General features: G+C 43.5%; 1 protein-coding gene across 2 annotated transcripts in view; it reads right to left on the reverse strand.

Moving 5' to 3' along the window:
• RORA (RAR related orphan receptor A) overlaps positions 1 to 24,914 on the reverse strand; it is a gene marked incomplete at its 5' end in the record, with an annotated part of 669,505 nt that overhangs the window by 166,869 nt on the left and 477,722 nt on the right. For both annotated transcript variants that reach the window (XM_081159584.1, XM_081159583.1), the window contains one exon: positions 1,752 to 1,781. In XM_081159584.1, coding sequence (XP_081015710.1) covers positions 1,752 to 1,781 — 30 coding nt within the window. The remainder of the gene's footprint in view (positions 1 to 1,751; positions 1,782 to 24,914) is intronic.

Genomic DNA, 24,914 nt, shown 5'->3' on the forward strand with positions numbered 1-24,914 from the left:
GTTATGGACGGACAGTCTATATATTAATGAAAATCTACAGTCTCTGTCTCATTACTTGAGGAGGACTCTTGGTATCCAATGGAGTTGAATTAGTGGTTCTGTCCACTTATCCAAGAGCCAAGTCATAATGCAAATCGTCAGCGGCTATTCGCCAGGTGGCCAGGAGTTCATACCCCAAACCACCATAAACAGTAGGCACAATCATCCGCCCTTGTTTGGGAGAGGCCCAGGACTGAGCTAGCAGAAAGACTGAATTACTTACCACCTCTAGAGTAGGTCCCTCCAGGCCAGGGACGAGCTCATGGGCAAGGCTGTGCAAGGAAGCGCTCTGTACCATGCCTGCCCTGCGGATATACAGAGGACTTCAGTCTCCTGCACTGTCAATCTCTCAGTCATCATGAGCGCAATTATGCACCGACAACAGCAAGAACAACAACAACGACGACGACAAAACAACCCCCAAAAAGCTAAGGGCCACAGACTACTCTGATGGAGGGACAGCCAACCGGAACTGTGTGGTGAAAGGTGGAGGTGCTGTCCTGATCGTGTGTCCATTACAGGCCTGACCTCATCTTTGCTCAAACAAATATTCCATTGAAGCCCGTGGGAGAGCCACGTGGAGAGACTGTAGGACTGGGCCCTAAAAGTCAGGCAACCATAGATTTGGTGGGATTATTATTTTTTTGTTTCTTTGCTTTTTTGTTTGCTACAAATACAGATAGACAGACAGACAAACCCAAGAGCAGGTTTCAAGAGTCAGCTGAGGCACAAGATAAACTACTTTGATGTTATACAGACTTTCCCCCCAAATGTTTCCCAGGAAATCAAAAAATTTTTAAGTGTAATTAGGAAAAATTGGGGGACACATCTTTGTCGGCCCTAAATTGTGCCATAAATATCTCCATTGCTTGCCTTAGAAGGATGCCCAAAATATCTCATAGGTAGCACATATCCGTGGTCTAAAGTAGCTATCAAATTCTAATGACACTATTAACTCAAAGTCTAAATATGCTGGTCAAGGACAGTGAACGTTGACTGCCTGCATCAGTGATGTATTAGTTTCATCCTGAGGTTGAAAGCACAGTCAAACATCATCGCTCAGATTGCAAATCACAACACTTTACGTTGACGTGGGTTTGTAAACTTATGGTACAGTTCGAATGAAGGCAACTGATGAAAGCAGTTGAACCTGAGAAGTGGGAATGAGTACAGCGTATGAATCCAGCGCACATTTCCACATCAAACTACCGATGCCATTAACCAGGGCCCCTGGAGGCCACACTTGTGGTCAAACAACAGCGCCTAGACTTCCAGCCGGTTTCTCTGCTCCACAGACACAAGTACAAGACGGCCTACACCGTGAGCTAGTGGTGAGGAAAAGGAGACCAAAGTTTAAAAGAAATCAAGGTGAGGTTTCCTAGAATCATAACTCTTCTAAGAAGGATCCAGAGTCAGGATGATCAGGAAGTAATTACTTGATCCTCTCGGCTAGATTTTATGATTTTTCTACAGCTTAATGGCTTCTGTCGCTAGAATTCATCAGAATATGTCTAGACTCTCTTTCACACACACTCAGTACAAACAGGTGGAAATGTACCACTTCAAACCACTACAGGTAGAAAAGTATGACCTCTGTTGACCAGGGATCACAGCTGAGACATTAGTTTATACTTGAAGGGCCACAGCAGCCAGACATATGCGAATTCCAACTCTTCAGAAAACTTGGGACAAGAAAAAAATGCATTACTTACATGTATGCGTCTTCTTCGTCACTGAGATACCTAGAAGAGAAGAAATAATGACAGAGGTAAGCAAGCGGCCTGTGTGTGCTTCTTGGAAGGCACACCATTTGCAGTATGCTCAGGAGCACAATTTGTTCAGATGGTGATGCGGAGGCAGGATTAGCCTTAATCTTACACGGACGCGCCACTGGACCTACCCCAGAGTACTGCGACCAGGGACGGTGGGGACAGTGAGCGCTGCCCACTGATTTAAGAGGTCCCGTGGTGAAAAGAAGTAGCACGGATACTAATTAAACAAGGCAAGAGAAGACTCTTGTTTTTTTATTTTAAATAGGGGAGACGATCATCTTTACAGGCAGAGAGGGGAAGATTCAAAGCTCGAGAGAGGGATGCCAACCTCCTCAGACAACAGAGCAATTAATTCGCTACGGCCACTGAGCCTATGTTTACTTTTCAATGAACATGACTCCTCCTGCTCGCCGGAGCATCCTTTGAAGGCCGAGGGAAAGTACGTCCACAGAACACGCCTATCTGTTCATACTCGTTAGGGTCAGAAGGGGAATGACTTCGCTGTAACCGGCACCGGGATGAACACAGGCCGTGTGACGACATGGACTCCTGACTCGGCACCCTTGATGTTTCCAAGATTGTTTCCAGAGGGCAGGTGATGATGGAACCAAGCAAGACGAGGCCCGGGAGACCACAGAAAGACACCGCGACGGCGCTCAGGGCTCGGTGCAGTCCCCGTTTCAGAAGGACTCCATTCCACTCCTCCGGCCTCCTTACTCTTGGGGGATATTCTTGAGGCCAAATAGGTTCTAAGTCATAAAACTCTTGAAAACTTGTAGCCTGTGACTAAGAACTGCGGTTAACCCTGACCGTTTTTTTTTCTTTCAAGTTATTAAGAGAGCTATTTAACCCTCCTCTGGAAAGTAAAAGTTGTTGAAAAATTTGGCACCCACATCAGACTTATTCCTTAGCTATGGAACATATGGTACAGGGGAGAAAGTCCTGAAAATCCATGGTAGACTTTTTTTTTTTTTTTTAAAGTTAGTTCCAGAGTTATATGCCAAGACCAAAATCACACACTTGTCCCCCCTACAACTTTCCAAAGGACTTATTTAGGGAAGCTGAAATTACATAGCCCAACTCAAATTCTCCCCCCTCCCTTTTTATTGAGGAAAACGAAACTATTGTTTTTCATCGCGTTTGAGTTGGCTTCGCAAAGTGAAGTCAGAACCTTCTGAAAGAGCCCCGAGGGCTCTCCCGCCTGGGCCCTGAAAAAGTGTCCTAGAATTCTGTGAAATAAGCTTGATCACGGGAAGGGACCTCCCCGCCACAGCAACAGTGAGCAGAGTTTAAAATCTGAATACAATTTGCAACTCCAGCTCATGACACTGGCACCAATAAATTGATACATTAGTGCTCTTTCAGCATTATGAGAGCTATATGTGTACCTTCCGTAGGAAAGAATGCTCCCTGTAAAATCACTTTGAAGAGAAAGTGCTTATGCTGTCACTCCTGATTATTCAGATCCCCCACACAATTGGATTTAACACAGCCCAAGACAGGCCTATCTATATTCGCTGAGTGTGGAACTATTTTCTCCTGAAATCCAAAGGCCTGATGAAAATACCACTGCTTTGACTTTTCTACTTAAGTTTATTATACAGCGTGATGTAGTGTTCTCATCAAATATTTTGGTGATGATTACACTGATAATAGATTTTGAAAATCTTTCCAGGAAAGCTGCCGATCTTTGAGATCACAGTTGCGTGGAGCTGAAACGTCTCCTGTCTGTCCCTGGGAGAAAGCTGACTTCAGCAACAGCGCAGACTCAGTCCCTCGGTTTTGTTTAACTGCCAATTAATAATTAATAGAAATAATCGGGGGACACACCAGTATTACAGTTGCTAGATTTAGCAGATAAAAAACAGGACGCCCAGCTAAATGTGAATTTCAGATACCAATTTGGTGTTTATCTGACGTTCCGATTTAACTGGGCAACCCTAACCTGTACAAAGATAATGTAAATTTTATCTGTTGTTTACAATGAGGAATATACCAATCAATTAATAAGCACATTTTTTATGGAGAAAGGATTAAAAGATGCACTCCTCTCACAAAAGCAATATATATATATATATATTTTAAATGTATCACAACTTCTAATTATGAAGATAGGACTGTGTATATTTATTTTTATTTTTCTACTTGATATCCATTATGAAGACAAAATTTTATTTTCCTAGAAAAAGCAAACAAACAAAAACTATGAACACACAAAAGACAAATTTAATGAAATGATCAGAAAAGTGATTGCAATTCCCTTCCTCCTCCTCTCCTGAAAATAACAATTGTGATCACACAAGGGCTTGAATGTGGGCCACCCCTTTCTCTACGGAAGACCTAGTACTTCACAATAACTGACTCCACATTAGTGGGAAAAAAGCAAAAAAAGCCCTCACTTCACAGATGGGTCTGCTGAGGCCCAGGGAAGTTTTTAATTAGCATAATAAAAAAACTTTGTGGGAAGTTAATATCAGACTGGGATTGTGTCCATGGCACTTATTTTAACACCCTGGTACAGAGAGTGCCTCTCAAAAGAGTAAATATTCACAAAAGGTTTACTCCCTGGAGCACACCGCTCAGCAGTCAGCTCTGCCCACAATCCCGTTCCCCAGCCTGTCTACACCGGGGAGCCCCCAGGGCTTGGTGAGAGAGGGACTCAACCAGAGGCCTGTGTGCCCTGATTAGCCCCCAGCAGCCCTTTCTTCACCCTTAAACTGGGTGGGGTGGGTCTTCCCTTTTCTCTTTCTCCGCATTTCCCCAGAGGCTGTGAGATTCCTGTCTCTCATGGGACTCGTCCTTAATGACACTGCACAGTCACAGACTGCCCGGGTCCTCAAGTGGAGGAGAAGAGACTTATCTGACCCTACAGCTACTAGTAGCAGCAGCAGTTCTGAATCAAAAAGTTTCGGAGAATTGGGTTTTCTAAAGACCAATGTTGAGGACTACAGTGGTCCCTTGGTTTTCGAATGTAATCTGTTCTGGGAGACCGTTCAAGTTCTGAAATGTTCAAAAACCGAGGGATCCACAGCCGATGGCTGGGCCTCAGGATCTTGCCCTCAGCGGAAGCCGCGGGGCATGTTCGACTTCCGAGGTGTGTTTGAAAACTGAAGCACCTTCTTCTGGGTTTACCGCATTCCTAAACCGAAATGTTCCTCAACGGAGACGTTCAAAAACTGAGGTGCTACTGTATTTACGGGCAAATAGCTGTAATTCTACCCAGGAGTAGAGAAGAGTCAACTTTTTCATTTTTAAAATACGTCTTTATTGATTTCAGAGAGAGTAAAGGAGAGGGAGAGAGAGCGGCATCAATGATGAGAGTCATTAATCAGCTGCCTCCTGCAAGCCCCCAACTGGGGATGGAGCCCGCAACCCGGGCATGTGCCCTGACCAGGAATTGAACCCTGATCTCCTGGATCCTAGGTCAATGCTCAACCACTGAGCCACACCTGGCCGGGCAAGAGTCAACTTTTTAAAGGCAGCTCTTAAGATAACTGGCTTTGGAGTCAAGCTGACCCAAGCTTGCCTTCTTAGCTCATCTACCCTGCTGCCTCTTGGCTGAGACGCCTTGGTCAAGTTACTTAACTGCTCTGGGCCTGTGTTTCCTAGTCTTTACAATTGTAAAGTATTATATGTATTATAATCATAATAATACTCACAAGGCTGTTGTGAAAATTAAAATGAAATAAGGATGTGTAAAGAGCTTTGCAAACCAGGAAGGGTGATATAAATGTTAATTATTTACCTTGACAAAGGGTAGGCAGCCCACACAGTCTTATTTTAACAAAGTTGAGTTAGAATGTTCTATTGAAAGATAAGCCATAGCTACTCATGGTGTTTCTGGGTTTCACAGTGACCATGGCCTAGGACTCTGGTTTTGAGATCAATGCCTTTGACTTCAAAATTCATATTTGATGGAGGAGAGCATGAGACAAACAACCAACTTCCTAAAAGCAAGTGTACTTAGTTCCAGACCCTGAACTCCACTGGACTCTGGACTCTCTGAAATCAAGGGAAGATACTGCTCCCTGGCAGGTGGGCTAAGTGGGCTGCTGACCAGCACAGGCGAAGGACTCAGATCACCACCACCAAAGGGTGTCAAACCAAGCCCAGATGTTGTGAAGGTTTAGATTCGCTTCCAAATGACCAGGAAGGACACCAAGATTCTTCCCCTGAGATTCGCAAACAGGCCACTGAGCAGTGTAATGTTCTCTGCACACACTGGGAATACATGGAATGGTAGGAGAGTGATGGGGTAGAACCAACTTTCTATACGTAAAGCACTCACATACCCTGAGCCAAAAGTGAACTCGCTGGATGATTTAGGCAAGTCACTTAGGTTCTCTGGGCCTTAGTTTTCTCATCTGTTGAATGAGGGAGCTGAACTACATGATCCTTAATTTCCCTTTTAGTTCATTGATCAATGGCTCCTTGCCCTGCTTTCTAGCTATCAAACCAAACCTCCTCTGTCTAAGCAACAGGCTGCCAGGTCTATTTCTTGCTGTACAAAATCTGATGTAGCTCACAATCAAAGGTAACCACCTGAAACTTTTTCCTTTCTGCCTTTAAATCCAAAGAAGAAAGAAGGCAGTACCCACAAAAGGTTATATAAGTAAAAGATACACTTCTTTTGGGTGATATTTTAAAATTATCTGGGCTAGAGAAAAATGGTGCCTTTTGATAAAGTTGCAAGACTCCTTATATTATATTTCACACAGATCCCATATATATATATATATATATATATATATGTGTGTGTGTGTGTGTGTGTGTGTATTCTATATATATATATGAGAGAGACAGATATTTATTTCCAGGTAATGCTTTAATTTCTAACTTAGCAATATGACAGCAGTTTTAAATTGCCAATTAATACTCTTAAAGCCAAGAGGAAATCTCCACAAATTTCTCTACCCAAAGTAGGGCTTCTAATACAGCAAGATTGCCTGACTGTTTAGTCAATCATGCCTCAAAGTAAAGCAAAGGAAATGTAATGAAAACACCACAAATTTGTCACTGTCATGGTTATCAGTAGTTTCAGAGTTACAGTCAGCGCGGAGCAGAGCACTTGAGGGATGTAATCTGATATTTTCAATCAGTGCCAAATCTTGGACCAATTAACTTCCTGGATGGACTTCTTATTGTCTCTTGGTTTCTAGGCAATTGTCTGGGTACCAAGTTTATTTTAACTTTATTTTTTTGAGGGGGGTAAGAAATGGCATCTTTCCTCTTCCCTGGACATGTCAATTGCTAAGCTAGCATTTCCAGAGGCCCTGCATCTGGACAGGACCCCAGCTACAGAGATGTCCCTTTACCACTTTGCCGATATCTTAAGGCCTGTGAGTCTTCTCTTGTCCTAAAATGAAGTATCAATTGTTGAGAAAGACGTATTTTCAACACAGATAAGTTCTGTGTTAGAATAAAAAAACAAACAAAAAAATAAAAACAACAAAGAATACCTAAAATACAATGCAACGAAATTTTTCTTTTTTTCTTCTTTTTGTTTTAAAATATGCCAAAGTTTTCCACATTGCAAGCGAGTCTGTATGGCAGGGACTGGGAGATGTACTAAATGATAATTAACAAAATCTTTAATTGGCCAACCAGCCATGAGTCTACACTAGTCCACACATTGACTTAGTTTAATTTCTAGAAAAGGAGTGCTCCCACTCTGAAGGCCTTCATAAGATGTATTCTCCCTCCTCAAAAGATGCCGGGTTTAATAAGACGCTCACCGGTCAAGCCATGGGGGTCCTAGGCAAGCAGCTTCACCTCCCTGAGCCTCTGCTTTCCTCTCTGTTAAAATGGGGATACAATTCTCTGTGCTAAGTTTCGAGGAGGAGTTCAGGAAGAGAATTCTCGTGGGGACACCCAGCATAGCGACCCCCTAGACATGCAGCCCCTCCCCACGAAAGCTGTTTCTAAGGGCAGGCGCTTCCCTGGGAAGCCGGGCGGGCCCATTAGGGCGATGCTGTTAAGTGCAGCGCACGACCGCTAGCTAAGAAACAAGGCCCAGCATTCAGGCTCGCTCTTTTTTTTTTAACGGCTAGCAATTGCTCCATAAAGAATAAAATGTCGCTGTGTGCTGGCACTGTGTGCACCTCCCCAGCCCTGAGCTGTCCCAGGACCTTGCTCGGTCCCTCACAGCGTCCAGGGGAGACTCTGTAGGAGGTGGGTCAGGGGCTCAGCCGAGCGGGGCCTCTCCAAACAAAACGATGTTACCAAACAACGTCCTTGTCCAGGACAAAGGCGCTATTAATGATAATCAGCACATATTACGGAAAGTGCTCCAAGTAATCTCTGGACTTTGTTTCAAAAATTCTTAATGGACACTAATGCTTAGAGTTCACTCAAAAGAGAAATAAATTATATGCCAGGGTTGCAGGGACCAAGGACAACGCACAGAAGCCATCAGAGCATTAGCCACATTACGACAATCAAACATTTAGTAATTGTATAAAAAGCCTTTAAAAATCATTTAGGAATACTAATTATGAAGATAAATAACTCTTTAACTCGAGCTTTCTTTTATGTTAGATGTGAGCCTAGGTTGAGCTGTTTCAGGAATAGTATTTCGGCCCTTTTATCAATCAAGGTGCTTTATACAACATGAAAAAAGAATTCCATTTTGGTTTGAAAAATGGTTATTGGTATGAATAAGAGGAATTTTTTCTGTTCTTTGAATTAAAAAAAAAAAAAAAAGGATGTGTGTGATTGTCCTCCATCTCTAGGTCATCTGTCCTGACATTTGTGCCCGGAATTATCTTTTAATTTTTGGACGGGAGGGCCAGAGCTATATCCTGTTTCAAGTCCTGCCTTTATCTTTTACAAAACAGTTCCAAGGACAAAATCTTATCCCCCGGCAAAGTCAACATAAAGACACCCTCAGTTTATCCTAGAAAGAAATTGTGAGACTCAATTTATTTGGGAAACTTCCACCTTGTCTCTTAGAGCTTACTATTCAATGCACAATGAAAAGAGTTCATACCTAAGACGGGTAATTTCTCCTCTTAGGGCTTGCTGGTGTGAAATGCTTGATTAGCACTGATGGACAGTGAGAATACTAACAATCCTTGTTCTTTCAAACTGATTTCCTTTTTCAAGTCTCTCTATGAAAAAGGTAGCTACCCATTAGATATTACTTGATGGACTTAAATTTGATCTTGGAGCTCTGAGCAGGGATGTGAGAAATGACACCTATCAATACTTCCAGCTTAGTCTTTTAGAACTGAGTAGTTTTATCTTATAAGTAAATAGTACAGTGCAGGTAAAAATCAGCAGCTCTTACCACACTTTTCCAGGAAATGCTTTACTTTTTGTACCCCTGAAATCTGTTGAAATTGTTTATCTTTGTCACGAATAGGGGCAGGCACCGACTTGAACTGTCTGTAGGTGACTCGCCTGGACGCTGTCCAACATGTGGCTACAGCTGCAATCCACAGACTCAGCTCCCAGAACTGGTTGGGTGAGGATGACCCGGAGCTTATAGAGCTGTGGCCCCACAGCACGTCAGGCACTATGGACACTTTTCACATACTATGCCCTTGTGTAGACAACCTCAGTCATACCTCATGGAGCATGGGTCCTGGTCAGCATACCAGGTCAAGGCAAGCCACCAATGAAAAAATTTCACCTGGTTTGCAGCTACCCCCAAACCAAAGTCTGCTACTGATGGAAGAAGCATGAATATTCCAGGGGTGTTGTTATGGCCAAAGAGGAAACACTTCCAGGGACTCCCTCGTGTCCTGAATCGCCTGGAAAGCAGAGGGAGCCTGCTGAAGTGGAAACAGAAATTGGTTCTAAATTGGGGGAAATGAGTACCACTGTCAGAACCAGGATGAACACTAAAAGCCCCAGGATCCAATGGGATAGCAAATTCATATTTGGAAGTGGAGGGGTGGCTTCAGTTATTCCTTAACACATAGGATACCAAGGGTCTGTAAAGGTTTCTAAAAATTACTATCACCTTGAAGAAGAAAGATGAAAGGTTAGTTATATATGTATTTGTGGTCTCTTTCCTCTCCTCTGCTGACAGCATTTTAGACAGTTTGTCTGGATTGGCCACCCCTGGGTGACAGTTCAAGAAAAGAAAGCTGTCCTCAAGGTCTTTCCTTTGCATTTACAGAGTTTGTGGAGTATGATAATCATTAGATTAGTAATCTACTTTCTCATATGAGATTCAGAGTCAGGAAAACTGATTCCAGTCTCAGCTCTGCCACTTGCCAGCTGTATGAGTTTGGCCAAAATGATCTCTCAGAGCCTCAGTTTCCTCATCTCTAAAAAGAAAGGAAAGATATTTCCTCCTTCAGTTCTACCACTAAAAATGTAGGCTTTAGAAAATAATCACAGATGTACTCAGAGAGGTTTCCATCATAGCACTGCTTCTATCAGCAAAATGTAGGGAGGAATGACCCAGATGTCACCAGTATAGGGTGAATTAAATGAATCTGGTATGTCTACATAATGGAATACTCTGCCATCCTTAAAATAGAAATCTTAATTGCACAGAAAGATGTTCTAGCTGTCCTAAGAGGAAAAAACATTCAAAGCCCCAAAGCATAGTGTGATTCTACTTCTGTCAAAAGAAGAAAAAAAAAAAAAAATCAAACAAACATGCATAGAAAAAGGAAAAAGAAAAAGCACCAATATTTCATTCAGATCTCTGCTCAGAGGTCCCCCTCCCAGAATGCTCCCAGATCAGCTTATCTAGAGTTGTGCCCCCCTCCCCCACTGTCTACTATGCCTTACTTTTCTCAACTGTACTTCCCTCCTTGTGACATTCTGTTAAATAGCTAGTGTATGTCTTTCCAACAATGTCGCCTCTTAAAGTTAGGGACTTCATGTCCCTGGATTATCACTGTCTTTTTTAGAGTTTAGAATGATATCTGGCACATAGTAGGAGCTCAAGAAAATTTGTCAAATAAATGAATGAATGGCTCCCCAAAAGCCACACATCTAGTTTGCTGATTGTGACCCCAAAGCTTAGTCCTCTCGAAATATACAGAGAACACAGGGGAACACAGATGGCGGGGCAAGTGCTCAGTGAGATGGTCTGGGGCACAGAAGGCCAGGTTTGCGCAGGTGGAGAGAAACATATGAAAGGAAGGCTACACATGAAAGTGAGAGGGAAGAGAACACACGCCAGCCCCGGGACCCAGAGGTCAGGCAATCGATAGAAAAGTTAAAATGGCACTTTTAAACACTTCTGATAAAATCAATTTGGTCATTACCAGAGCCGAACACAGGGCACATAGGCCTCATCTGTTAGAAAGAGCTTTATGATCTTGTTAACAGAGCCCCGACACAGAAGCTGGAAAGGTTATAACCCAACTTGTAAAGCTAATCTCACATTGGCTCTGGCATAATAAAGGACCTACAGAAAAATTCCCTCTTAAGCATATGCTCTAGCAGGAAGGAGAGCTGTGTGACTTCTCATACACGGCAATTTAGAATAGTTTAACTCTCCATCTCTGAGATCGAGAAAGCAGATTTGAAAACAATGATTTCAGTACTCAGGGCTCTTAGCTATAACAGCTTAGAGGGTAACGTGTCTTTAGTAATCTCCCCTCTATTCACAGTGATTTAAAAATAAAAGTCAGGATGTCATTGTACTGAATTATGCTGGGACCAAGAGCCAAACTTAGTTTTTTATTTTTATTAAAGATAGCTCTGTTTTCTATTTGTATACCCCAGATTTTAAATCCTTGGATGATGATGATTATTCTTTGACATGTCACTTTGTGGTCATTCTTCTTAAATAGAATATGTGGTATCATTTCTCGGTTCGTACTTTTCTGGACCACATGGTCCAGGTCATGTCTATGGGAGTAGAACAGAAAGGGCAAATGAGTTTACACCACAGAGTGAGTCCAGAAAACAAAACAAAATAACAATTACAAAGCCTCTGAGTGGCCTTGAAAAGAAAACGAGGGAGAATGTGAGTGCAGCGGGCGCCGAACTGCACAGTGAAATAGGAAGCATGCGGGGACGACATGATCCTACTTCTGAGATGTACTGTAAAATGCTCCGGGGGGGGGGGGGAAATGATAGAGGGAGCAAGTGTGGCAAATATTGAAAAGCGTTCACTCTTGGTGTTGGGTGTACAGAATTCATTGCATTGCTGCCTCTCTTTGTGTATATGTTTGAAATTTTCATAATAAAAAGTCCTTACTGGCTGGGAAACTTTTTAAAAAGAGGCTCTGTTGCCTGGCCGACGCGGCTCAGTGGATGAGTGTCGACCTAGGATCCGGGAGGTCACCATTCCTTCGATTCCCGGTCAGGGCACAGGCCCGGGTTGCGGGCTCAGTCCCCAGTAGGGGGCGTGCGGGAGGCAGCCGATCAATGACTCTCATCATTGATGTTTCTCTCTCTCTTTCTCTCCCTCTCCCTCCCTCTCTCTGAAATCAATAAAGATATAGTTAAAAAATAAAAAAAATAATAAAATAAAATAAAATAAAAAGAGGCTCCGTTTCCCTCACGTCAAGTGTGTGCGTGATCTGACCACCCCTGTGAGCTGAGCAGCAGCGGCATTTCCTGCTGCAGAAAGTGTTACTCGCTAGAGTAGGTTCAAATGCTTTGGAGAGCAGATACTTTCAGAATATATGTATTTAGCTACTCATTTTATTTATGAAAAGAAATATTTAATCCTAAATATTTAATAATAAAAGAAATATGTATTTAATATTTAATTTTATGACTCCTCCTTACATTCCTGTTTTTAATGGGTCTTAACCTTTCCCATCATGACTTTGTCAGGTGTGATACCTTTTGGGAAGGTGACCCCATTGCTTGATGAGGGAGTACTGGAATTTCGCATGGCTGAGTGAAGGAAGCAAGCAGTAGAAAATAAATGGGACCTGGCTTTGAATCCCACCTTCCCCTCCCACCTCCGGCCCTCTGCCATCCTTTAACTCTCGTTTTAATGGGTCTGCCCTCTTGGATAATCTTTTGCTCTGTTCTCTTTGTTCTCAGCAGCCCATGTTTTGTTGACTGGATAAAAGTCCCATCAGTTGATACAGAACAGCAGCCACTCTTGAAAGCAGGCCACTTCGACTATACAGAAACCTAAACAGAATCAGATGTCCCTGGGTTAATGATCCCCAACAAGAACCTGAGAAATTCGGGCTACTCTCTTAAGCAGTTATTTTAAGGCAGATGATTGCTTCTAACTTGCAGTTCAGCCCCTTTGCAGGTAATTTCAATTCATCATTCAGAAGAGCAGTCTGATCCTCATTCAAACAAGATGTAGCATTTCCCCATCAGGTTTTTTTGTGTGTGTCCTACATTTTTAATCACTTGAAGATTATTTGAGGGCAACTGCAGTTAACCACTGTAACAACGTACTCACTGTTGCACAGTTGACAGGGTATTTTCAGCCTAACTTCTGAGTTCCTCCTCTCCCTCTGTGAAGTGAGGAGTGAAGACATTGTTAAGCTATTTTTCAGTGAGGAGACTGTCAGAGAGGTGCAGGGGCATATTCAAGGTCAATTGGCCCCTGTGTGGCAGAGCTGGGGCCAGAGTTCAGTCAGTGGCATTTTCTGTTGTGGCTGCAGTTATTTCCTCCTCTGGCTGAATCCTTTAAGTGCTTCTTCCAAGCCCACACCAAGAGCCAAAGGCATCTAGCAAAAACCACCAGAGACGAACATCTGTATCCTGTCTCAGAGACCCTGTGGTCTCCCCTCCCTTCCACCAGCGTCAACTTTTTCACTAATAGGCTCTCCTAGCTTTACATGCTGGCTGTTCATCCTGTGCAGCTCAGGTGCTGCACTGCTATACGAGTAAGTGAGCCTCTGTTCTACCTCCTTGTAGGCAAGAGGCTGGAGGGGACTAGTCCAAGCCTTGACACTCCTAGCTGTCAGGGCGAGAGATGAGACCCCTATGGGTATGATCCAGACACAGTGGACCAATTCTGCCATACAGAGCCGTGTGCTCCACTCTCTGTCCTTTCACCCACACAATGTAAAAACAGCAGTCTCAGTGACTTTATGAATTTGAAAATCAACTCCTATCCAGTGAGGTAGCTTTAGTTACCTCTAACTTCAGAGCTATCACTAATTTGAGCCCAGAGCCAAAGGAAAGCCTGAAACCACTGAAACACCTTATGAATGAACAATGTATGAACAATCTTATCTTTCAGCTCAAAGTGGAGTTTGTTCGTGTATAAAAATTCAGACTTGTCATATACACTGCCCCTTGCTGGCTGCATGCTTGTTTGTTCTCTCCCTGTCCCTGTTGTCAGGCGGTATGTTAGATGATGGGGATACAACAGCTAAGAAGACAGCAATGGTCCCGGTTCTCATGGTGCTGAGCGGGGAAAGCCTATTAGGTATGAGTACCAGCCAAAGCCTCAACAGGGAACCAAATTCCATTTTGCAGCAGCCCCATTCATGTTCCTAGAAGTCACTTGTTCTCCCTGGTGAAGCCCAAATACTGCTCTTGATATCCATGAGCTTCAAGAGCAAAATGTGTTTTGGGGCACTGTAAAAATTCGGGCTATGCTAATTTAGCCCAGCCCTTAGCATATTCCCTTTTCATTCGTGGCCACTTGAGGCCCTGTGGACTTTTTTCAGATGCTCACATCCATTAAGGAATGTACGTGACAGGGATCTCTTCCTGCTTATATACAGGGTGTCCCCCCAAAATGTATACACACACTTTGAATAACTGTAAAGGGCAGTGTTTATAAAAATACTTTCATTTTCAAAATTGAGCTATCAGCTGTTAAAGTGTGTATACATTTTTCGGGACACCCTGTATTTCCCCCTACAAACACCTTGATTTTTTATTGCACTTAAAAAGATCCTTATACCTGATCTAAATATTCCAGGTAATCCCTACACCTTCTTTACGACGAAGATAACAAGCTCTGTTACTCTATATTTGCACAAATGAAACCTGTGCCTCAGTTTCCAAGGTAACGGAACAAATAAACCAAGTCATACCCCTGATGCCAATACCATAAACGTCGGATGGCTCTGAACGCAGACATCAAGAAGCTTTCAGCCGACTCAGGGTCCTCCTGGTTTTTAATGTTTCTCCCCCAACAGTCATACTTGGTGTCCCTTTTTGAAGGGGGCTTTTAAAATGGCTATAAAAGGGACACAGATGAAGCCAGAAAACTTTCAGGATTTTAGTTCCAGCAAATGGAGGCAGAAGTGACTAATCAGAACGATTGCGACTGAGCCAGGAGCGTCGGTGTCAGAGTGAATCAGCCTCAGACAGCGCGTCTGGCACCAGGCGCTGCTTCTGCGACCACCGGGCTCAGGTGAGCGGCCCGGCAGAGATTTCCCACCCGCTTCGAGCTCACGGAGCCTTACGATTATTCTATATTATGCGGAAACTCCGAGCCTTACTGTAAGGCATCATTTTACATAGTTTTAACAGTGACAGTAAAATACTGCCGCGAGTGGCACTGTCAACTTCTCTGCGAGGGATACCTTTTCCTCGCGGTGACATTCAAAGTACACAGTCTCCTTCCTGAAGGAGTCGTCCTATCAGCTCGCTAATGGGGCCCATTCATTTCGCCTGCGCTCCAAGTGCAGCCAGGGAGTGGAGTCACCGTGCGGGACCCAGGGGGAGCCGGTCCTCCCAGCTGCCCCTCCCGGCATTTGATTCATTGAGGAGAGCTCCACTTTCTTTCTGCTTAGGCTGACTTACAGAAAAAAAGGACACTCCAGAAAAATTAAGTTAACTATTAGCCCAATGCCCTCAAGCTGCTGCTGCGGATTATATAACCACTCCCTGATTCCAGGAGGTAACGTACAGGAGGCCTGCATTTCTCTAATTTCTATCCTTTTAATGTCCCTTCCTGTCCCCTGGCCGGCCACATACGTCTGTCTCTGACAGTCTCTGTGGCATGTACTCCTCAGGTTTTAATCATGTGGGGGGTGCCTCTGCGTGTACTGCACTGTCTCCCAGCTTCATAAAGTCCTCGCTCGGCGTGACCTCGCCTGCCGCCTGTGACCCGCTCGCCACAGAACGTCTACAAAGCCCCAACCCTAGGAGCAGCGCCTGCAATCATTAATGTTCCAAAATGACTGAACGCATTATTTCTGCTGAAGAAAATGCTGAGCGAAAGCAAGAGCAAAGGTAAAGGCCTGGTTTTCCCAAAATGGGTACAGCCTGGAGGCACTTAGATCCTCCAAGGACACCGTTGTGATGCTTCTGATGATTTCTCACATCAACTTAATGAGTGGGAGGTGGTCCTCTCATTAGGCTCAGGGAACAGAGGAACAGTGCTGCGTGCAGGGTGGGCAACGGAAACAGAACCGCTGTCTTCTGGGGCGCTAAAGGGGTTTTCACGGGGGAGAAATGAGGGCCTGATTTCTGAAGGGCGTTTCACGCTCTGCCCTCACTCTTGACTGGATGGCACAACAAACGGGCAGAGATTCCTCGGCTCTAATGAACTCATTGCAACTCTCATCGGTATGAATCGCTTTTTGTAGGATTTTGAGTAATGGCCATATTATAAATTTTACCTCTACTTACGACATCCTTTTAACAGATGATTAAATGCCAAGTCGGCTGGAACAACCATCTAAAGAGCTATATAATCCCTAACACATTGTTTTTTCAAAACCCACACGTCCAAGGTAGATGCTGCACATCCCACACAGCTGCCCAAATGAAGCCTCCCCACCCCAACCTTCCAGTGCAGCCCCAAGCCCACACAGGACCTTCCTGAGGATCTTTTGCAAAATGGATGTTAAGATGAGCCGAGCATCAGCTAACCAGCTGTTCTTACTGCCTCAAACTGCAGAGTTGCCCACATTTGCTATTTTCTTCCAGAAAAGTCAGCGGACTTATGTCTACTCCCTGCTCCCAAACCCTGGAAACTTCAGGTCCTCTCGCACTGCAGTGGTTCTGCCTGTTCTGAATAAAATAAGGTCTGCTCTTGTGTTAATGAAATCAGGTCTGTTACTCAGTAGAATCTGTGGTCCAGGGTGACCCTGAAGAGACAAATATTTCTCAGTTTTACACTTCCCTCAAATTTCATAAGTTATTTTGTTATTGCAAAATCCAGTACTTTATAATAAATTTATAGGGTGCCTGGGGGGATAGCCATTCATATTATATGGTATCTCCTTCACGGTCCCTCCGGGATAGAATCGAGGAGTTATACCTCTCAGTCAGCCCACAGCTCTCACTTGTGAAGTTCCCATGTGATAGGACTGCCAAGGCTCCCACGGGATCCCACATGCACACAGAATACAAAAGCCTACAAAGTGAAAACGATGCCACTCCACCCCTGAAGTAGGATCTCGGAGGTAAGCTGGAAAAATGCTGCAGCGTCTGTAGTCCTGAAATGATTATGGCTTTTATTGTAGAAATGGGTGCAGAGTACCGATTTCAAGTGATTGTTACATGCTCGATGCTGAAATTGAGGTGTGACCCCTTCTTTCTTTATAGAAGCATTGGCAGCCACAGCCACGCACCAAGGAGGGGAGAAGGCTGGGGGAGCAGTTACACAGTGTGCAATGATTTAAATCACTTAAATAATAATAATAATTGAAAAACAATAAAAAGCAGACTACCAGCCGGTTTGGTTTTGATTGTTACCATGGCTGAAAATTCTAAGCACTGTCAGGGATAAAATAGCCCTCTCCCCAGAGGCCGACCACTTCCACAACCTGCCCTCATTTGACATGCCACTGGGAAAGCATTCCAATATCTTTCTTAAGATACATTTATCATTTTAAAAAATGCAAGTAATACATATTTACTGTAGAACAGCTATACAAATTTTTTAAATTAATCAGAGAATTTAAAAGTCCCATTAATTCCACTACGTATTGATAATCATAGCCCCTTATGGGATTTCTATTTTTTTGGTTATTAAAAATAGTTCTACCACAAATAGCCTTGTTACCTATATCTTTGTTGGCATTTGGCATTTATAATTTTAAAAAAAATTACATTTTTGAAAGTATAGCTTTTTAAAAGAATTGAATATATATACCACTAAAGTGCCCTATTTATACTATTCATCAATTTATAATTCCTGCACCCTCACCAACACTGAACATTATCATGAAAAACAAATCCTGAAATTGAATTCACTAAAAAGATATCCTCTTTTAATTTATATTTCTTTGTTTACTTACAAGATTGTTGTTTGCTGACTTTTGTATTTCCTTTTTGGTTAATTGCCTATTCATAATTTCTGCTCATTTTTGTATTATGTTATTAGTCTTTCATTTGCCAATTTATAATAATTCTGTAAAATTAATCATGTTGCTTTTTCTTCCTTCTAAATTTTGTTTACGTTGTGTTTTTCCACATACACAAATAAAAAAATTATTTTACTTAAGGGGTAGGATCAAAGCAAATCTAGTTAGTCTTTTACTTGGTTGTATGCCTATAAACACTTTGTTCCAAAACATATTTAAAAATGCTTTTATGATTTTATTCTTCATATTTAGTTTAAAAATTGAATTTATCTAGCTATAACTTCCTCTTTTTCTTAAGGTTTGCTTGTAGGTAAGTTATTCTATTCTACTTCTTAAAATCTGAGTCCAAACAACACACCAACTCTCTTATGTCTTTCTTTGTTCCTCTCCCAAATGAGGTATGTACTGTGCCTGTCATGCCAGAAAAAAATCAGTAATATCAAAAGGCTTGCAGCCAAATTCTAGCCCCAAAACTTTATGTGTAGAATTTGAGTCAATTCATCCCTTCTTAAGAAAATGAGGCCAACATTAAGATTTGGAGCATCCATGACTTAAATTTGTTTTCAGAGTAAACCTGGGAATGTTTCCTGATTTCTTTGTAAAATGGGAATTGTAACAAGAAAAGCACAGAATACAGCACCAGTGCTTAATACTCTCTATAACAGATCACTGGCATAATAGAAAGCTTCACTTTTATCCTTAGTGTACTTAGCATTTGCTTGCAATGAAAATTACTGGTGACATTTAAAATCTTACCAATAGTTTTTTAAATCAACTTGATTCTATAAACAAGGCCCTGTGTGGCCACTGAGCAGTGGTTAGAGCATCAGTCTATGGACTGAAGGGTCTTGGGTTTGATTTCTGGTCAAGGGCACGTACGTCAGTTGCAGGCTTGATCCCTGGCCCTGGCTGGGGCCCAAGCAGGAGACAACCAACCCATGTGTCCCTCTAACATCGATGTTTCTCTCTCTCTGTCTCTCCCCTTCCCTTCCACTGTCTCTAAAAAAAAATCAATGGGAAAAAATATCCTCAGTTGAGGATTAACAACAACAACAAAAGGCCTTGTGTGCTATTTGCTCAAGTTTGTTTAGATTAGAATTCTATTCCAGAAGCTAAGAGGGCTCCAGTCACTGATTTCACACGAAGTGCTCGCATAGAACACGATGTGACATGCCTGATGCTATTCCATGAGCTGGTCTACTTTTCATCCAGGGGGAAAGCCAGGAGGTCAAGGAGACAGAAAGGACCTTGCAGGGTGGGCTGTCCTGCCCAAATACGGGAACTGTGCTCATTAGGAACAACAGGAGGAGTGGGTCGGGGAGGCAGGGGCTCGGAAAGCACGTATTTTATTAAAAAACTAGCTTTTGGGAAGATCAACATGCACAGTGGCCGTCAAATGGGATTTGAATAACAATTTCTCACCCTATTTGAAGTGTCTAAAATATGACAACCTCTTTTTCCTCCCCTTTGCCAGCAAGGAGGTACCACAGAACACGATTTCAGGCAGCAATGTGTTCCTTGAGAGAAGGTAAAGCCTACGGTAAGAGAAGGGGAGCGGGGTGGCTGACCTCCATCCTGTCTGACCATAGTTCAATCCCTGTGACCTTTAGCTTTGCAGAAACAGGAGGGGGCAGAGCCAATGTGCTGAGGCGCAAGGGAAACCTTTCATTCCACTCACAGGGAACAGGGATACTTTCAACTCCCTCCTTCAAGGTGTGGGAACTGAGGACAATCTATAGTCACCCCCTACTTCGTGACAAAGCAAAACAGTAGATAAAACAAGAAAAAAAGTCAGGAATCCTTTTGCTGATCTATTTCACCAGCAATAAACATTTTCACCATATAATGCTGAAGGAAGGCAACTGGCTTCTTAGCCTGTACAGCTGCTTCCCAAGTGTCCCATGTTCTTAAAGACCTCTGAGCTTTTTGGTCTCCTGTTTCCTCTGCCAGGAATGCCCCCCCCTAAAACTTATCCTTCAAGACTCCGTGCTGGCTTCACTTGGTAATCACACCCAGGCTGTGTAGGTTGTCTCTGCCCTTTACACCCTTAATCTGGCCTGCTGTGATCTCTCATGCAGCTCGGTCACAGCTCAAGGGCACTGGGGAAGGGACGAGCAGGGATATGTTTCATTCGCAAGCCCAGGTGCCAGTCTGCATCCACCCCGAGGAAGGGGCACCTTTTCTAAAGTCCCCTGAAGGTTGCCTTTTCCGTGCTTACCATTCCTACGGCGATCATACTGTGTTATTTTGTTTATCTATCTGTCTGTACACAACCCCCATGCATACTCTATCCCACAACATCCTCCCTCCCAAGGATGCAAAACATCACTCCTTCCAATGAAGTACAGGGACAATATCTTTTTTCTGGATCTGCAAACCCTGTCATTGTGCCTGGCACATACTAGCTCCTTGGAAAAGCTCTCTTGAATATCTGCTGAATGAATAAAAAATGAGTGTCGTCAAGAAACTTGCAGCTCTGAGCGAGCAGCTTATCTTTCTGTAAGTAATAAAATGCTTCATATGCTAAGTTTCTGAAGAGGCTCAGACAAGAAGCACCAAAGATGAGAGGGGACTGAAGTTAGGAGAAGTTTCACAGAAGAGGTGAGCTGGTATCACAGAGAAACTTCTAATTGGAGGTTCAGTTTTCTCATTTAGGGTAAAGTAAGTAGGTCCTAAAAATGGTTAGCTCCTTAAGGGGACTGGAATGAGATTTTCCTGCGGTGCTATGTTTAACAGTCTTCGCTCAGTGTGTTCGGGAGGAAGCCCTCACCGTCTGCAGCCACCGTTTGGAAAGGGGCCTTTTCTCTCGCCGGTTTCATTCAAGATATCTGTGGCAGTGCTGCGGAATATTCCAACACGTCCTCTTGACCTCTATCCATAAACAGCCTTTCTCACAATGAGATGTTCTGAGTTTAGGAGCCTTGCTATTTTCAACAAAGAATTAATTGCAAAGTAATTAAGTTTAGAGCAGGGGAATAGATGAACCCTGTCTATCATAAAGGAACAGTGTGGATGGTGACATTATGAAGCAAGGAGACGACGCTTTAGATTAACGTGACACATGTGCACACACACACGCACACACACACACACAGTCTCTTTTCTAAAGCACACAAAAAAACCCTCCCATCGCTTACATTGACAAGATAAATCTAAGCAGCTTAAAGAAGCACTTAATTTTTTTTTCTCATTAAGTTGCAGGGTTAAGGGCTTTCACCCTCCAGGTCCATGGAAGCAATGTTAGGTTTTCACCTTGGAAAGTTCTCCGAGGCCTTGAGTCCATTGATAAATATAGCTCTAGGATGCGTTACAGGGACACGCATCCGAAAGCGACTTGCCTTGCTGGCCACGTTTCCACCGGACTCCACGTCCCTCAGTGAACCCAGGACAGAACAGAGAACACCAGAGGGGCACAAGGGTTCCCCCCTCTGTCTTCAAGCGCCCAAATTTGCAATTAATCAACAGTGGATTAGTGGGGAGGGCAGATGGGGACAGCCACCAGCAGGTTTTACCACTAGAAGGAGGAGGCTTAATCTGCTTAAGGGCAATTAGGTTGACTGCTGATGCCACCCTAACATTTTTTCCAGTTGCTTCAGGGATTGAGAAGACGCCAGCTCCCATCACACATCCTTTCTGGTCAGTCTGAATGGAGAAGGTGCTGTGGGCTAGTTTAAGGTGCATCCTTACACATCCTTCTGTTTGATGAAAGCAGTGCATTTCCAAGGACCATGTATTTGAGCCTGAAAAAATAGTACCTGGGATTTAAGAAACGTTTGAACACTTAAAGGAAAGGGGGAAAAACGAAAAAGGAAAGAAGGAAGGAAAAAGGAAGGAAGAAGTTCTAAAAGTAAATACATAAAAATTTTAACTGTGGTAGTGGCTAGTGTTTTCCCTCCTTTCTGCTTTTATATCTTTCCCAAAGTTTTTTATAATGAGTATTGTTTTACTTTTATAGTGGGGGCATTAAAATGAACTTGATTTTGATAATGTAATAAAAGCTCTTTTTAAAAACTCTAATTCTAATGAGTCTGCTTTGAAAGCCCTCACTGCCCTCAAGGAATTTTACCTCTAACTTTGGGCAACACAGCTGTGACCAAGATGGGTGACTCCGAACTCGAATGGATAAAGTACAAATTTAAGCTTGTTTTGTTTTTTTCAAAGTGTTTCCATTTCGGCTCTTTTCTGATACTTTTTCATGGTTTCAGGTTGGAGATGAGTTGTGGGAGAGGCTATATAAATGCGTGGTCAGGAGGAAAGAAGGGTGTTGCCCCCTCTTTTCATCACACCCATCGGAACAGCAAACACAACCCACAAACCCTGTTGTCATGTTGCCTGGGTGGCTCCCTGCAGTTGCTGGAGGCGCACTCTCAGAGGGTGGAGCTGAGGAGGGTGAGATGCAAAAAATAAAATCCACCACCAGGGAGGGCTCTCTGGAGCAAAGTTTTCTGTCACGCTCCTAGTATCCATTGGTTTTAGCTTATATCCCTCAGAGAAGCATTAACCTTTCTCATGGAGAAGATAAAAGCTCGAAAAAGATGGCCAAGGATGCAATGGGAAGGAGCAGAAAAAAGGACTGTGCGGGTATTTCAAAGGCATAATCTAAGTCAGATGGGTGCTAATTCACAGATGCCGTATCAGAAACACTGGCATGGGGTCTTGCTCACTATTTAAAAAAAATACATATTTTTATTGATTTCAGAGGGAAGAAGGCAGAGGGAGAGAGAGAGAAACATCAGTGATGAGAGAGTCACTGATCGGCTCCCTCCTGCACAACCCCTGCTGGGGATCGAGCCCGCAACCCGGGCATGTGCCCTGATGGGGAACTGAACCGTGATCTCCTGGATCCTAGGTCGATGCTCAACCACTGAGCCACACTGGCCAGACCACACTGGCCGCTGGTTCATACTGTGGTTACATTTGGGCATCTTATAACATCAGCTTCAAGCCTTCCACACTGAACACCCTGACTCGTTGCTCTGGGTGGTGAATGAGCTTGCACACGATGCCACCTTGCTCTCCACACTGACTTACGTGACATTTTCCTCTGAATGAGTTTAATGGATCAAACTGACTCGATGAGCTTCTCCTGTGATGACTGGGGGTGGCCATGCTCTTCGTGTGCCTGAGGAGGCACCACAGACATGAGCACTGGGGCTTCTCTACTATTCACTCGACAACTCCCTTTCGGGTCTCAAAGTTTTTGCTCTCACGTTGTGTTTTGTTTTGTTCCCCTCCAGCAAGTTTCTCCTTCTCATTGTGGCACTTTTGTGCCAGGAAAGGAAAGCTGTTCCCAACCCACACGGTGCAGAAACCTAGGCAGTTTGCACCTCATCACAGTGAGTTATTCAAAACACAGGTCATGTTATCTGTTAAATATTCCTTATTTAAGACGGCTTGTATTCAATACAGAATGTTGACACGATCTAGAAACTGAGGTGAACATAAAATGAATACTAGTTTGAGTTTTCCTTGAAATTTCTGTGGACTGGAGTTTGGATTAAAAATTTTCCACTCATAACTTACTTACATTATCAATTTGTCAACTATCACCACAAATATGCGTGTAATGGTGACCCTGTGATTTCTGAGCAACTACTTAACTATGATGTGATTTAATCAAAGGATTCAACAATAGTAGGATCAAAAGGCCATAAAATGATCCAACTTGGAAATGTAGAGCCATCTTCACCATGTAATTATTATAGAGGAGACAAGGGCATTTTATAAAATCAGAGGAAAGGCCATAGCAGTGTTTTCTTATTTTATTTTGTAACCAAGTCCTTAAAACAAGCTTCTGGAGTTATGATTTAAAATCTACCCCATTCTCTTTCACCAACCAACCTGCTCCCCCCCCCCCCCCCCCGAGTGCGTATTCTGTTCTATAGACAGTAAGAACTAGAAAACTGGGAGATAATTTCTCGAAAGGGAAACATAATCTATTTGCTTAATGGTCTTACAAGGAGCTCATAAGTATCATCCCTGTTAGAAATAATACTTTGCTTTTATGTAAAATCCTTCTCCAAGGAGCACAGAGTATATTATAGATGCTATCTAGTTAATCCTCCCAGGGTCTCAGGTGGAAGGGCCGTGGCTGATGAAGGCGCATCAGGCACCATCAACATGTCTCAGGTGAGCAGATGGGGCTATAGAAAGAGTGGTGCAGGGCACACGCCCAGTCATTCGGGCTAGGTCTGCATGACCTCCAAGCGCCTGATCAACTCGTCATAAGGAAGAATCCATCAAGTGTGACACTGGCTGCTGCGTGAATGACAGGGCAGGACCATTTGACTTCATGCTTTGCCCTTTCCTCGTGGTCATGTGGCAGGTGCTTTAATGGGGGTGCTAATGAAGAAACTCACATTTCCTAACTTTTGGGCTGGTGGTCTCTTCAGAAGGCAAACTTGGATCTCACGGATGGAGCTTGAACGCTTGTGGCTAGACAGACACAGTACCCTCAAAGAGCACACCAGCCATGGGGCTATGGTTTTGTTTCTCTTGGTCCTTATAAGTTTGGTTGACTAAGCTCGTGTCCATTGCCCACTGCAGTGTGGGCTTGTGCGTGGTATTTTGGGGGTTGGTGGTGTGGTGAGAAGGGGTGAGGGGCTTGAATGATCTGTTTGGTAGTCATCCCTTCTGTTAAATCGATAGGAGACATGCCACAAGTCTACATCTCTTGTATCAAGAGAGATGTTAAGCTGGGAGTCCTGAGAGAAGTGTTTGCTCTCTGCCTTGAGTGCAGCTCCATGTCAACTGTAAACATTCCGTGGCCAGAATTACGTGCGTGGCACATCCTCTCCAGAGACAGAAGCCTACACCCGCGTCTTGATCAGTAACTGATGACCTAAAGAGGGTGCTTCTGCGAAGAGTGAGCAACCTTAAAATAACAGCCCAAGTAGCACTTCCTCAACTTCAAGCTCCTTGTAGTGCCAAGCTC

Source organism: Miniopterus schreibersii (genome assembly GCF_964146895.1).
Source record: "Miniopterus schreibersii genome assembly, chromosome: 1".
In the NCBI taxonomy this organism is placed as follows: domain Eukaryota; kingdom Metazoa; phylum Chordata; class Mammalia; order Chiroptera; family Miniopteridae; genus Miniopterus; species Miniopterus schreibersii.